At 41.2% G+C, this 15,131-nt stretch overlaps 1 protein-coding gene across 7 annotated transcripts in view; it reads left to right on the top strand.

The window, feature by feature from the left end:
- The window catches only part of FMNL2 (formin like 2), an 87,624-nt gene extending 74,553 nt beyond the window's left edge, over positions 1 to 13,071 (top strand). For 4 of the 7 annotated variants that reach the window (XM_078869430.1, XM_078869425.1, XM_078869420.1 and 1 more), the window contains 5 exons: positions 473 to 636; positions 2,000 to 2,101; positions 2,489 to 2,584; positions 2,919 to 3,042; positions 10,064 to 13,071. In XM_078869430.1, coding sequence (XP_078725556.1) covers positions 473 to 636; positions 2,000 to 2,101; positions 2,489 to 2,584; positions 2,919 to 3,042; positions 10,064 to 10,173 — 596 coding nt within the window. In that variant the 3' untranslated portion in view covers positions 10,174 to 13,071. Of the gene's footprint in view, positions 1 to 472; positions 637 to 1,999; positions 2,102 to 2,488; positions 2,585 to 2,918; positions 3,043 to 3,922; positions 4,055 to 10,063 lie in introns of all 7 variants that reach the window. The other 3 variants (XM_078869434.1, XM_078869432.1, XM_078869413.1) reach the window with 1 other exon arrangement.
- Positions 13,072 to 15,131: the final 2,060 nt, after the last annotated feature.

Here is a 15,131-nt window from a genome sequence, read left to right as displayed (position 1 = left end):
CCTATAACACCTAACCTATTTGAGCAGATTGGTACGTTCAATAGCCCTACAATACATTGCACTGTCCTTGCACCGAACACATTCATTGCAGTACCAATGCAAAGGTGCAGCCCTGCTTAATAATGCCACTGCGGGTGGTAGGGGCAGCTCTATAAAGCATCTCTGGAAGGTATTTGGCCTACTCTTCCACACTGGGCAAACATCTCGGAAGAGGTGGGAGTAACCCACACTTTGCCAGTATGCGACCTGTAGATCGAGCGTTACCGATGTATGTATCCTGATATCAATAACCAATGCCAATTGTCGTGTTGCTGCAAACGTATTCTTAAAATATTATGGACAAGGGGGTGCGATGGCGATTTATTTGTTATTTAAATCGGCATTGAAAGCACATTGCACATTGAGCCATACGTCATTTTTTGAGAGCGATTGACGCAGACGTTGCACTGCTTGTCGCCTTGCTCTGGCGCAGTGTCGATGGAGAACGTGCTGCAGGACGTGCGGGAGCTGCAGCGCGGCATGGACCTGACCAAGCGCGAGTTCAGCATGCACGAGAGCAACACCCTTCTGCGCGAGTTCCTGGCGCCCAGCGAGGCCCGGCTGGAAAGGCTGCTCAGCGACACCAAGACCGCGCAGGTGCTGCTGACGCCGCTTCTCCCGTCACTAACAGTGTTGATTGTGTAAACGAAATTTGTGACTCAAATGTTTGTCAACTAAAGTGTTTATTTTGTTAACAATGACCAAAGCGTGACTATTGACGAGATGAATTGAACGAGTCTAAATGAAGACACAGATCATGAAATAACGATGTTCGAGACCACAGTGACTGAAGAAGACTAAACATGGTAATTGACGCTCTATATGTACAGTATATCAAAAGATTAAGCTAGTTCACCGATTGGCTGACCGGATGATATTAGGGGGGTAAAAAGTCCGTGCCCGATATTTAATTACGGTGAATGGACTAAATGTTTTGTCTACTTTAGTTGACGATACTAAGAGAATGATTCGATGAAATTCACAGACCAAGACTTGAATAAACTGCCACAGATTGTTGTCGATTAGACTATGGCTAAATGCTCACTAAATTAGCGATGGTCACCACAGCCAGGATATGACAGCAATGATGGTGCCTGTGGCCCCCTGCTGGCAGATTTTTTGTTTGCAGCTTCTGGATCCTTTTGCAACGCAGATCTTTGTGTGGCGTGATGGACGCCATAGCAGCTGCTCCTTATGTTGAGACCCAGTCCTGGAATACGAGGATTTGTTAGCCCCAGAGATATTAAAATTACGCCGCACGTACGAGCCAAATGGACACTAGTTATTCCCGTCTAGAAATAAATGCTGTATTTTGTGTGTCTGTAAATCATAATTTGAGTGTCAATGAGCAATGCGTCACAAGGCCCAAACATTAAAAAATTGTTGTTTCATATTCTTGTTTTTTTCGGTAAAGTCACGTAGAAGGGAAATAATAAAATAATAAAAATAAAACAATAACATTTGAAAAAAACGCCACACCTGATGATGATTGCTTGTGTTGCAATCGAAACGTGAGAATTTTATTGTCTTATTTATATTATTTTATTATTTCCCTTCTACGTGACTTTACCGAAAGAACCAATAATATGAATCCCTGCAGTCACGAAAGCTTTAAATCGAAATCAATCTTATTCTTTGGGTCTTTCGGTAAAGTCACGAAGATAGGTTAAAAAAGAAAAGAAAAAATAATAATAAACTACGACGTTTCAATCACAACTCAAACGATCGTCATCGTAGTTTTTTTGTTATTTTCTTTGAACCTATCTACTTGACTTTACCAAAAGACCCAAAGAATATGAATTCCTGCAGTCACGAAAGCTTTAAGTCAAGATTTAAATTATCAATCTTCTACATTCATACACAAGCCAGGAAATTGTTGTTTCATTAATGAATTGGTTAAGAGTGCAACGTGGGAACTATGTGACTATTCTTTTTATGCTCATTTCTTTAACTAATTCAGGAGGCGTACAACACCGTGGTGCAGTATTTTGGGGAAAACCCCAAGACGACTCCCCCGTCTGTGTTCTTCCCACTCTTAGTGAGATTTGTGAAGGCATACAAGGTGAGATGTGTTTTTCGCATTATTTATTTGTATTCATTATTTAAGAAGAACTTCCGAACCGAATTATGATTTTTTTTTTAATCTCAGACATCACGCACGCTATGTTTGACATTTCATTGCATATTTCTTTCCTGTGCTTTTCTCGCAGTGCTTGTTTCACAGAAAGTTGTGTAATCCTTAGAATTGGGGGCATTATGTGCATGTTTTTAACATAACGCCGTTAAAAATTAAATGGAAGCAATTGCGTGGTGGGGGGTGGGGGGGCTAAAGCGACTGTGTTGTAAAGTGGTGAGTTTTGTGCCAGGGCCTCATAGCCAGCCGGGGTGCGATGGTAATAGGCACAGTGGGTGTCAAGTGCCTCCGTTGCTTGCTTCTCTTCTCCCGCAGCAAGCCGAGCTTGATAATGAGATGAAGCGAAGGCAGGAGGAGGCCCTCAAGGAAAAGCAGGAGGAGGAAGCCGCAGCGTTGCTGGCGGCACAAAAGGTATTTTCAATATTTGACATAAAGCACTCGGTGGGGGCTTGATGTATCCTAAATTAAACCTCTTTGAGTAGACGTATTCAAAAAGAGCACAGGAAGGCAGGGTTAAAAGAAGTTGTAAGTGGCAGTTTTGCGTTTAATGTCGGTGTTTTACCAGCAGTGTGATTTGAGTGGCAATTAAAGTGTTTGGTTAAATTGTGCAATTTTGTTTCCATACACGACCCCACGTTCCCATGTACGAGTGTTTACATTTACAAATGGTGTTTGCGTCTTTCTGTGTGTGTTTGCACGTGATCGTGCACGTGTACCCATCTGCCTTCAAATATCACCACCGCAGCTGTCTCCATCGCACCGTAACCGGCGGCAACAGCAGGAGCTGATAGCCGAGCTGAAGAAGAAGCAGGTGAAGGAGCGAATGGTTTACGAGGGCAAAGATGGAGCCATTGAGGACATCATCACAGGTATTGTTTTTCCAGCCACCTACCTCTCCATCTCCAGGGTCACTGTGGAGTTGCCCAGTTACTCTGTGATTGTGCAGACCAAATTGATGCCTGTCATAAATGTCACAGATGTGTGTCATGCAGTGTTTGCCTGCCATCTCTACTGCGTGTGCATAATTTGTCATGTGGTGTAATTATTAACATATTATCTGCAGCGCTGTTAGAATAAAAAACATCGAAATGCAGTAAATCCATTACCAATGCGTGCGGTATGTCTTGGGTTTGCCATGACAAAGTGTCAATTTTTATTAATGCGAGGTGTCGCGTATTGGTACAACTTCATGAAAGAAAAAATGATGAGTAGGATACTACACAAAACTTTGTGTATAGTGATGTTGTTGCTTAGAATCCAGCAACTTATTTGGCACCCAGGTTCTATTCTATTGCACTATTCTGCAATAGCATTTTATAGTGAGGCCTGTTGAGCCAGCACTATGCTAATGAACATTATCATCTAGTTTGTAAAACACGTACTGAATGAAATGTCATTCTATAGCCAAATTAAATGTTGAAATGAACATACATAATGATGAAAATGTAAACCAAGACTTACCGTATGCCATCTGTGCTGTTCTTTTTAACTATTAGTCATGTACATATCTTACAATTAACTTTAATAACCCGCTGAATTATTGAGCAGACGTTTTGCCAGCAATGCATTAACTCATAGCGAAATCTTAAGCCCTCCTTCCCACTCACCCCACTCTCACGCCCTCCCGCCCTAACCCCTCCCTATCCTGGTTGGTAACGTGTATTTGTGCACTCCCCATCCCTCCCCACATCCCTCCCCATCCCCTCCCTCCCCTCCCTCCCTTCCTCCCCCGAATGCCCCACCGCACAGTGCTGAAGAGCGTCCCCTTTACTGCCCGGTCGGCTAAGCGCTGCTCGCGCCTCTTCTGCGAGAACACATCTGCGAGCGAGGAGTCCCACGCCTAAAACTGCTTTAGGACACCCTTTCCCAGCTTTTAACAAGGTCTTAGACCCCCCCCCCCCGCCCACATTGCCCCCACGCCTCCCCCCATCCCCCAGCCACCCTCCTTCACCTCCTCATCACCTCCATTGTACACCGCAAACTCTCTGCTCTGCTTCCTTGCTAATGCCTGATAGATGCAACATTCTAACTGCATAGGTTTTCGCAGTTGTGCTGTATCGCTCTCCGATGCGTTTTCGGCTTGTACCGCATGCTGTTGGGCACGATGGAGCGGAACGTCGAACATCATGCCGAACAACACGTACAACCAGTAAACACCGTGTGTTGCTGTTCGGCACGATGTCTGAAGTTGCGATGGACAAACCAGCATGTTGAGCGAAATGTCGGACATCGGGCCGAACAACCCAGAAGCTGTGACTGCCTATGTCTTCCTGGTGTCGTTCTGCACGCTGGGTGTGCCCTGTGTTCCCTGCTCGCGCAGTGCGCCCTGTATTCTTTGCTCGCTGAGTGTGCCCTCCGACGTTTGGATTCCTATTTTGCTTAATAACTATCGGCTTTTTTTTGCATCTTTAGTACTAACCTCCTGATAACTGTCGTTGGAACAGGGTCATATTGCATATGTCTGACGCAAGCTTTCCTGTGCCCATCACTGTGGAAGGATTTGTGATGTTGTTTCATTTCATTAACTTGATATTGCTTGCATGGATTGTACCCTTCGAATAACTCGCACACTATAAACAGTATATGGATATTAGAACTCCGGTTATCCACATAATTTACAATATCTTGCACAACCATTAACTTCCATTCTGCCGCTGATATTATTAAAAACAGATTTGAAAGACATTTGGCCTCGCAGCAATTTAAAAAGAAAGATTATGATTCAGATGATAAGACTCCATATTTTATTAAACCTCACAAACGTGACAGTGGCAGGAGATAGATCTGCAATTTGTCTAATATTGGCATCACACCTTAGGGACTAGAGAGCGATTGTGACTGCTACCCAAATACAATATAACACTGAGATATGTTTAAATATCGATGTGATTAAAAACAACTGTTGGCAAGGTCTTTTAATGAAAATGTGATATCAGCATTGCTGAGCCGAGCTGTATGCTGATTCTTAATTTAGTGTTCGTTTTCTTGAGAATATATTAATGGTATTAATAGGGGTGAAATTATGCATCAGTTAAAATAGATTTTTTTTTTACGATGCATGCATTGAATTGTGCGCTTGAGATTAAATTATTTTCGATAATCTGCAACCACTAGAGGCGCTATAATATGCCACTACAAAGTATATATATTTTAAGAATACATGTTTAAATAAAATGATCCTGAATCGTGGCAATTCAATGAATCTGTAGTAAATCGTTGCAGGGATAGTTCTGAGTAACTATTTATTGCATTTTTCCCAATCAGAGGGAATCTGCTGAATAACATGGCACCTTTGTTCTACACTTAATCAGTATGGACAGCTGGGTATAATATAATTTCCTCCGGTTTTCCACTCAATACTGGAAATTTTGGATGACATAGAAAGCCTCATCACACAAGATGTGACGTTGTACTTCCTGCCAATTTGGTTAGCCGCAATGCTCACCCAATTTCTACGCTCATGACTGGAGTTCTAATGCTCTTTTACAGTTTGTATGTACTGCATCACTGTTTTGGATAAAAGTCATACAAATAATGTTGAATGTTGTGGCAGCGAATTCCACTGGCTGTGTTAAACTACTATTATTTTTATGTATCTTCATCTGCACTTTTTCTGTCCTGCTTTACACCACACTTCATGAAAACAACACAATGTCTCCGTGAATATTCAGAGTATACATCTTTAAAAGAATTGTATTTAGCCATGCCAACTTAACTGTTTTTGCTTTTGCTGTTGTTCCATCATGTTTCCTTAACACAGAGAGAGATAACTTTTACATACAGATTAATTTACCAGTACTTGCTATTTAAGCGTACCAAATATTACATGTAAAACATATCAAGGAATGTTTGCAGGTTACCTTTTTAACAACAAATGTACGCAAAAAAACAAACCCTAGAAATACTTTCCATACTCATCAAGGATTTTAGGGCGTGATTATATTACATACTTTAAACAATGTACGCCATCCTGCTGCACATTTCCAGCAGCATTCAATCCACACCCACTGCTACTTAAAGGCCCTAACTTTCTCGCGTGGCTGTCGAGTGACACTGAGCTTGGCTCCGCGCTCTTCAGGGTCATGGTCATTTATGTCTGTGAAATATTGCGTGCATTATAAATGCATTATTAATTGTTAAAGAGTTCAAGCATTTCACAACACTTTTGAGTGCATAATGGTAAATGTATTTCATACCTGTGGCCTAAATATATCACCAATTGAGATATTTGCCTTATTATGACTTCAATGTATTTGTCCTAAATATTACATGGATTGCATTTTCCATACACAGTGTGTGTGCATCTGCTGCCATCTATTGCCACATTCCTGATCTAGCTCAGACAGCCATTGACAGTCACCTATAGTGTTCCAAGCAAGGACCTGTTTATGCAGGAATATCAAACCCTGTAATAGCAGGCCTTGTCTAGACGCAATCTGTTATCTGTGTTATTTTTCAGTAGCAATACATTTACCATAATGACCTCAAGCAGTATTGCTTGAGATCATTTTCAAAGCTGGTTGAAGGCCTCCCAAAGCTGCCACCATCTGAAAATATATTGCGCTATCCAAACAGATTTTATATTAAATTATATATTTACATTATTCTCATTTGAAATTAGATACATTATATACTGTAATATAGTAAACAAAGTAATGTTTGCTATACATTTTAAATTATTATGCAACATAGCATGTTGTGACATAAATGCACATTGCCATGCATAGCAAGCCAGATATATGTATTTTAGTATTTTCTACACGTCAATTTTCATAATTATTTATAAACATTTGTCTTTTTTCAAGCTTTGGTTTTATTATAACTTGGATGACTGCATCAGTATCCATTAAATAAAATTGTTTGTATCGGCTACATTGTAAACGCTCGGCACAGTGCTAAGTTAAATTAATTTTTATTTTCCAGAATATTATTTGCAGTATGGTATATTTTGCAGAAAACCTTTCCTGAACCATGCTTGATCGTGTGGTTCGTTGGCCTCTAAATTTTCTATTATTCTGTTAGCAATGATCTTCATAAACATGATAAATGGCAAATGGGTCTATACTTTTTCAAGCAACTTTTGTCTCCCCTCTTTAATTATTATAATGATCGAGGTGTTCCAGAATTGAGGTATTTAATTTCTGAGTAATCATTCAGTGAATAGGAATGCCCCTTGATTTCCAACAACTGGTCCCTGCCTCATTGGGGATGTTCATCGTCTTTATAATGTGGGAAAAAACCAACACAAAATGCTCGGAGAACTTAATAAAGAATTCTGGAAAGTTGGGGTCAAGATACATTTGAGTAAAAGTCCGATACAAAAAGTTTGGCAAACAACTGGAGGTATTTTGATCAAATTATGAAATTACGAGGCAGACATGAAAAGGTTTAGAAAGTTGAACTATGTGCCTACAGAAGTATGCTTTAATGAGTTAATATTACCTGCTGTGGTGGAATGAATCAGAAACATAGACAATGACTTAGAAAATGGAATCTTGATTTGAAGCTTTCTTGACGGCAGGAATTCATACTCTTTGGTTATTTCGGTAAAATCACGTAGATAGGAAAATAAATAATAGATCACGACGTTTCGATTGCAACAAGCAATCGTCTTCAGGTGAGAGAGAGAAGCATGCCGTCGTGACGAGGCATTATATAGATCCGAGAGGGGGGAGGGAGGGGAGGGAGGCTGTAACGGGCGAGGGGGTGGGGGTACAATTCAAAGAGGGCTTAGGTGAGAGAGAGAAAAAAGGAAAAGGAAGCTTAGATATCAAACTTAACAAAATTTAGAATTGAAATTCAACTCGGAGAGTCGGCTAACACAACAGTTAACACTTTACCTGGTTGATCACGTCCTTCCAAAGATTTATAAATTTTGCATCCATCTTCTCGGTTGAAGTTATGTCTGAGTTGCATGAATATCCTCCCCGTAGAGGCGGTTCAATCTTGATTTGAAGCTTTCGTGACTGCAGGAATTCATACTTTACCGAAATAACCAAAGAGTTAGAAAATGGAATTAAAGGACAGTGTTGATCGTTCATAAAAGTAATTGGCCTTGAGCTGAAAACATTGCTAAACGTGCTAATGACCAGTGGTCAAGACGAATGATAAAGTGGCAGCCAAAGGAGGAAACAAACAGTTAACACCCTACCTGGTTGATTACTTTTTTCCTGAGAATGCTAAACGTGAGAGAGAGATAAAACACAGAACCAGAGGTATATAGACAGACATATAAGTGGAGACAGATATAGAGAGAGAAATCTGTCTCCACTTATATGTCTGTCTATATGTCTCTGGTTCTGTGTTTTATCTCTCTCTCAAATTTAGCATTCTCAGGAAGAACGTAATCAACCAGGTAGGGTGTTGACTTATGTTATCCGACTCTCTGTTGTATTACATTACATTTCTAAGTATACTAGATTTGTGTTTCTAGTTTCATTTATACCTGATGATGATTGCTTGTGTTGCAATCGAAACGTCGTATGCTAGTATTTAATTTATTATTTTCTCTATCTACGTGACTTTACCGAAAGAAGCAAAGAGTAATTCCTGCAGTCACGAAAGCTCCAAATTAAGGAGGAAACAAACCTCCATAATAAGTCCACTGCGGAGATGGAGCGATGAAACCAGCTCATGTCATATCACAGGACTTGGAGATGGCAACGGCCTGGGAAGGCCTTCATCCAGCAGTGCATTGATCATGGCGGGTCATGACTGCAAATCCACACCATTTTGACCATTAACTATTCCTTTCACACTGCTTTCTGTAAATCACGAGCAAACTCTAGAGGTGGCCATTATGCTTTGTTTTTTGCTCATAAAGCAAATACATTTACCACAAAAGTGTGTCTATGTGAGTGGGCAAACAGCTGCAATAGATAGACTTCGTGTCATGCCAAACTTAGACTCTAATGGACATGCCTTCTAGACTGGAAACTGTATGTTTCTACAGTCTACTATCAAGTCGTTTTTTTACTCAACATTTTACAAGATATGTAACAGAGCATGACATACAAACAACTCTTCAAAATCTTCGCAATCGGCAGTTAATGAGCGTTTCCTCTGTACCCATCTAACGATCATCTCTTTTTGGGTGTCCTGGAGATCCTTCTTAAAAGCGTTCGTGTATTTTTTTCCTTCTCATTTTATTTGCTAGCTCTGAGGAATAATTGTACCTACGGTAAAAGACGATTGAGGGTAAGATCAAAGCTTGTTGCAGAAAAATACTGCTGGTGAAGAACCCCCACAGCAAATGCTTTCAATCCTGCTTGCCGCTTCTGCAAACATCTGCCTCGTCCGTGCCTTAGCAAAGGGCAGATGACCATTTGTTAGTACAGTTTTTTTTAAACAAAGTGAACCTTCTAATTCACGTTTGAAATGATGCCCTGCTTACATGCTCCTTGGCTTTATTTACAGTAGAATGTTTGGCAACATTTCTTGACCACGTGTGTTTATAGATTGTTTATGTGAGGGTCAATGGAACTCAGGAGTTAAACTATACATGCAGGATTGAGAAGGCAACATGTTGGCACCATTGTTTTTTTTCTGCCTTTAATTATTTCTGTATTCTATACGTTGCTAGTATGAAATCGTGCATGTAAAGTTAAATTGCATTTCTCGAAAAAAGTATTGTATTTCTGCATACAGTCTTGAAATCCAGTATGCTGGCATGCAGACAAAACATATGCTCAGAATAATAGCAATGTAAAATAGGCTCGCCAGGTATAAACTTCTAGGATTGCTTCGGATACCGTAAGCAAACTTACAGGATGCAGTATAGACGCGTATTGCTTTGCCGCTCGGTTTGATTCAGTGTGTTCTTTAACCGTGTTTCCCATACCCCCGCCGCCCCACGCCCCAACGACACACACTCCCGCTCTGCGTGCGCAGATCTGAGAAACCAGCCGTACCGGCGCGCGGACGCTGTCCGCCGGAGCGTGAGACGTCGCTACGATGAGCAGAGCGGCCGCTGGGCCAACAGCGGCGAGATCGCGCTGTGAACCGAACGCGCCTCTTGCACCGCTCACGTCCTGCCCTGGACGCCGCCGACAGGCACCACCCCCCCCTTCTCTCTCTCCCGGTGGCAGGATGCTTTGCTTTTGAGCACCGCATGTGCTGTAGACACAACAGCTGCCGTACATTATAGTGGTGACTGATATCACTTCCTGCACTCTCGAGATTTGGGTGGGAGACGGCACTAAAACAATATAATGTTGAACCAGATTCTTAATGGCCACAAGCTTTGTTTTTTTCTCGAACTGTTTTTAAAAAAACACCGCTGACCTAATCATTGAAAATTACAGTGATGCAGTTTACTGGAGGCCTAAGTGGTTTAATTCATGTTCGTACTCTAATGAGGTTTCTTTAATGACGTTTGATTTACTTTTAAATCACTTCTGTATTTTCTGGTGTATAATTGAATAAGGTAACTTGTACTGTACTTGTCATTGTTACCATAACAGGAACATAAAGTGCCTAATATGAAGTCTTATCCTTTTGGGGAGAAATTTTAAGGAGAACAAAGATGAAATTGTGTCAAGTCTAAACTGGGTTGTGACTGAAAAATTGTGCTATTGAAATGGGCATCATGGCATGCTTCTAAGCATTGGGTATGTGCATACTACGTGAATGAATCTGTCATGTTGTAAGACTGTCTGATGGGAGTGCAGACACGTTGCAGTGAAGTTGGAAATTCAGAATGTTCAAAATAACAACTTAAACTTTGTAAATATACATGATTCTAGGTGCTAGTAAACCAAGGAACGTTAATGCTGAATCCGTTTCCTTTTATCGAGAGGAATTGGTCAAAACAATATTTTTTGAGACACATACGAATTGAGTCTTACATTATCGTGCACTTAAAAGCCCAGAATCACAAAATCAGTTTAAATCAAAGATGTACTCAGCAGCCAAATTAAGAGTCAACTGATCTACCAAAACATGGCATGGGATAGGAATGGGAATTCACACGATGGGACCAGGAGGAAATGGGCACTACACCAACTCGCAAACAACGCCACGAGAGAAAGTCCAGTCCAGACATTTGCAGCCTATTCACACTTTCAACACACTTTTCATAAAGGGACAGGATGAACTCAAATACATTATCCATCAACTTTCTCGTTTTTAGATATCGACCATAGGTGTTAAAAATAATGCAATATTACATATTTACAAAGTAAATGTAAAAGCCGGTGCACAACGCAGATGTTTGTAACTATGTACGCATTAGCTGGTCTTGACCGCTGTTGTCTTAATTGTTACGTAGCTTATATGATGCTATTTATGCAACCACACCTTCTCAGTAATGATCATATATGACTTTTTTTTAATGGTCATTTCTTTTGTAACATTGTTAGGATTAGTATGTCTAACATTGTTGCGTTGACGTACTGGAATTTTTTTTAAACCCCCGACAAATGTAAAATGATCTTTAAAATGTGTAGATGAATATTTGGTCAATCCAGTAATTGACAGGGTTAACGTTTACTGGTCATTAATCACTATTGGAGCACAAGATAAGCAAGTAATACAAATGTTAATGCCTTTTTATATTACCATTTAAAGCTAAGGGCATCTGTGATTAACCTTTCCGAGGCCACATGTTACTGGCTCTGGCATTTAATTAAATTTTCAAAGTTATCGCTTATTTCAGTTCCTCTATTTTTAACCGACAAAACTTTTCTTCTTCGTTTCATATTCCGGCCCGTAATCCCCAACAGAGCTCAAGGGGTAAAAGTGTGTTTGGAGAGCATGTCCACGCACAAGTGGGTTCGCTTTGTCAGGATGTGCTTAATAAAAGGACCCAACATCATTGAACCATGGGCCTGGGTGGAGCTAAAGGGGGGGGGGGGGGCCCTCATTTCGCAACTTGACCATTGCTTTGCTTTGGCTCGCCCTGTACCCGTCTCGCGATTTGGCACCGTGTTGTGAACATTTTCTGTTCGCAGAGCAGCCGTTGCTGTAAATACTGTATTGGCAGTGTTGCGCTACGTTGGCTTACACGCTGTAGTTAGGATGCTAAAGTGATAGCCAACAACCTCTCTTAAGTAAAACAAAAACTACGAATATGAACTGTATAATAAGGCTTTGTAAATGCTCTTACTTTTTGCTTTCGTCATATTTTGTTTTTTAAGTGTAGCAACAACAAAAAAGTTAAGACTGTTACATACATTTTTGAGTATTCTGTTTGATGTTTAACTTCTAAAAATTATTTAAGTACAGACACTCCCATCAGTAGTGGTCATAGACGTTGGCCTCTGTACCATTTTATTTACAGTAAAAAGCCAGCTATTGAAAATATGGCGAATTTGTAAATCAACGCAGTTGCGGCAAAAAATACGTAAAATTAATGTTTTAAATGTAAAAAATATCTAAACCTTATTTACTTATGAAAAATGCAGTAGGTGAGTGACGAAGGCTAAGTTTGGAAATTTGTATCCCTTTTCCTTTTGTCACTCGTGCGATTAGGTGAGGCTGGCTTTTTCCTGTACACGGGGAAGTTGTGCGTGTAACTCACAGGAGATTCTAGCGCTAACAGTGAGTGATAGAAAAAAAAACGGACTTGCCACTTTGCGTACCATTCCGAACGACTGCTTGTCCTTGCACTTTTGCAACACCTATCTTTCTCTCTAGTTGGAGCTTTTAGTGAAACGGCAAAAACGCAGATACATCTGCATGTGTATTTTATGACTATTATTTTCAAGGTTGCTCCTGAGTTACGGTGCCCAGGCCATTGCAGCGCGTCGTTCTAGCGGAACTAACTAAAAAGTCATAAAATTGCTGTAGTTTTTGACCAGTTTGGAAAGTTATGTGTGATGCAGTAACTCAAACTTGTGACGAGCTGGCCTGGGTTCCCCTTGCGTTTCTGCTGTCGCCATGAAATAAACAGCTCTTTTGTGCCCTATTTCATGCTATGTCTTGTTTGGATATAACTTTCTTCAGTTGTGCTTGCATCTTTTATAACCACATTACATTTGAGTATCATCATGGGACCTCCTTTGCCAGTACCAAAATATGAGAATAGGGTTTCCCCTTTTTTCTGGCAACAAAACAGGTGCTAAGATGTTAAAACACCAAACTGAAACCTTTTACAAGGAATCATGTCTGCATTAACCACAATACTTGTGGTCAGAATTCAAACAAAAAACATACTCTGATAATATATGCATTGTCTTTGAAACTGATTGGTCTACACCAGAGACAGCTTTCTTTGGAGCCTCATCTCTAACGGTGTTAGACCAGAGGACGCTGTGTTTTTTTTGCATGAAAAAAGGGGAAAACCTATTCTCATATTCTGCATTTGAGTAGTTAAAAAATCTGCAGCTACTGTATTCTCCGGATTATTAATCACTGGTTTAGACCAGGGGTCGGCAAACAAAATAACAAGAGCATTTTTGTTATCCTAATTCAGTAAAAATACTCTACAGTATTTAAAGAGCCGCATGCGGTTCCGAAGCCGCAGGTCCCCTGGTTTAGACCTTTACCACGATTGCTTAAATATGGCAGCACGAGTTTAGAATTAGACAGATGTCCACTAAGCGTACCTTTGTTTTATAAACACGTCTGTCAATAAAACTGCCTTAAAAATATATAGTAGGTGACGTTTCAGGCAAATGGCCCTTATTCATAGTACATGATTAACTAGCTTAACTACTATTACTTCTGCCAATACACTACTGTATCCAGCTACAGTAATGTTATAACGAAATATCACATTTTTCTTGAAAGTTTTTCACGTCACATTTTGACTTCCCTTTAAATTAACATAATGCCTGAGATCAAATCACCCAGTATGCATCCTATCCCATCAGATATCCGAAGATGAGCAGGGTTGAGGCTAGAGAGTTTGGTTTGGTGCCCACCATTGCACAAACGTGGTCGTCGGGCAGCTGCGGGGCTACATTATGGGCATCAAGAGGGCAGTGCAGCGAAATCCCGTGTTGTCCTGTACTTCTATGCTACGTTCCCCACCTTAAACCCACACTGACCATCGTAAATTAAGTTACTGCATGGCGAAATAACCTACGTGGTGTGCGGAGGCCCTCATCGAGTAGTGAGTTGGCAAAATGTCTTCATTTTTTGCTTTGTGCATAATTTGCCTGCATGAAAAATCACTACAATTTTAATGAAGGTATGAGTGCATTGCGGGTCAAATGTGTTTCTTTTCGAACATCTTCATGACTACACTCTGGGTAGACGTGAAGAAAATTGCTGCTTTAGTAATTTCGCCAGGACTCACATTTACTGCCCACTGCTTTCCAAAAGAAAGAAACTCTAGCATGAATCGATCCAATAACCCAATCCACATGCACCTTAAAAACACAAAAGCCTCCCAGCAGATGACGCATGGGCCATGTTTGTGCGAAATTGGTTATACTGTCGTGCGAACAATAACCCAGTGCCTCCAGCAAACCTTTTCTGAACATCATCTGTCAACAAATCTCCAAGAAACAGACAACACGGCTTGCATCGTGAAGTGATGATTGCCATGGCTTATCAGCAAAAGCAAGAACACGACATTGTGCATTAGCCGCGATTTTGCCCATAGTGCTTCCTAACACTAGCGATTTTTGTTCATGGATAACTGGAGTCTCCAAATGACAAATTCGCAATGTTGGGTCGCCGCATCTCACCGCGGATTAGAGGAGTTGTGCGAAATTTCAAAACTCCAGGGTGGGGTGGTGGGTTGGTCCTGTGAGGGCGGTGGTGGGTGGGAAGGGGTGGTGGTGGGTGGGGTCGTGGTGGGTGTGGTGGGGGCGGTAGTGGTGGATGGGTGAGGTGGGGTAGTGGTGGGTGGGGTGGGGGCGGTAGTGGTGGGTGGGGTAGTGTTAGTGGGGTAGGTGGGGTGGTGGTGGGTTGGGTGGGGTAGTGGTGGGTGGGTGAGGTGGGGTGGTGGTGGGTTGGGTGGGTGGGGTGGGGTGGTGGTGGGTTGGGTGGGTGGGTGGGGTGGGGTAGT

Source organism: Lampetra fluviatilis, chromosome 2 (genome assembly GCF_964198595.1).
Source record: "Lampetra fluviatilis chromosome 2, kcLamFluv1.1, whole genome shotgun sequence".
NCBI classification, from domain to species: domain Eukaryota; kingdom Metazoa; phylum Chordata; class Hyperoartia; order Petromyzontiformes; family Petromyzontidae; genus Lampetra; species Lampetra fluviatilis.
Note: the sequence above shows the minus strand (reverse complement) of the source record. Positions and strands in the feature narration are given on the sequence as shown.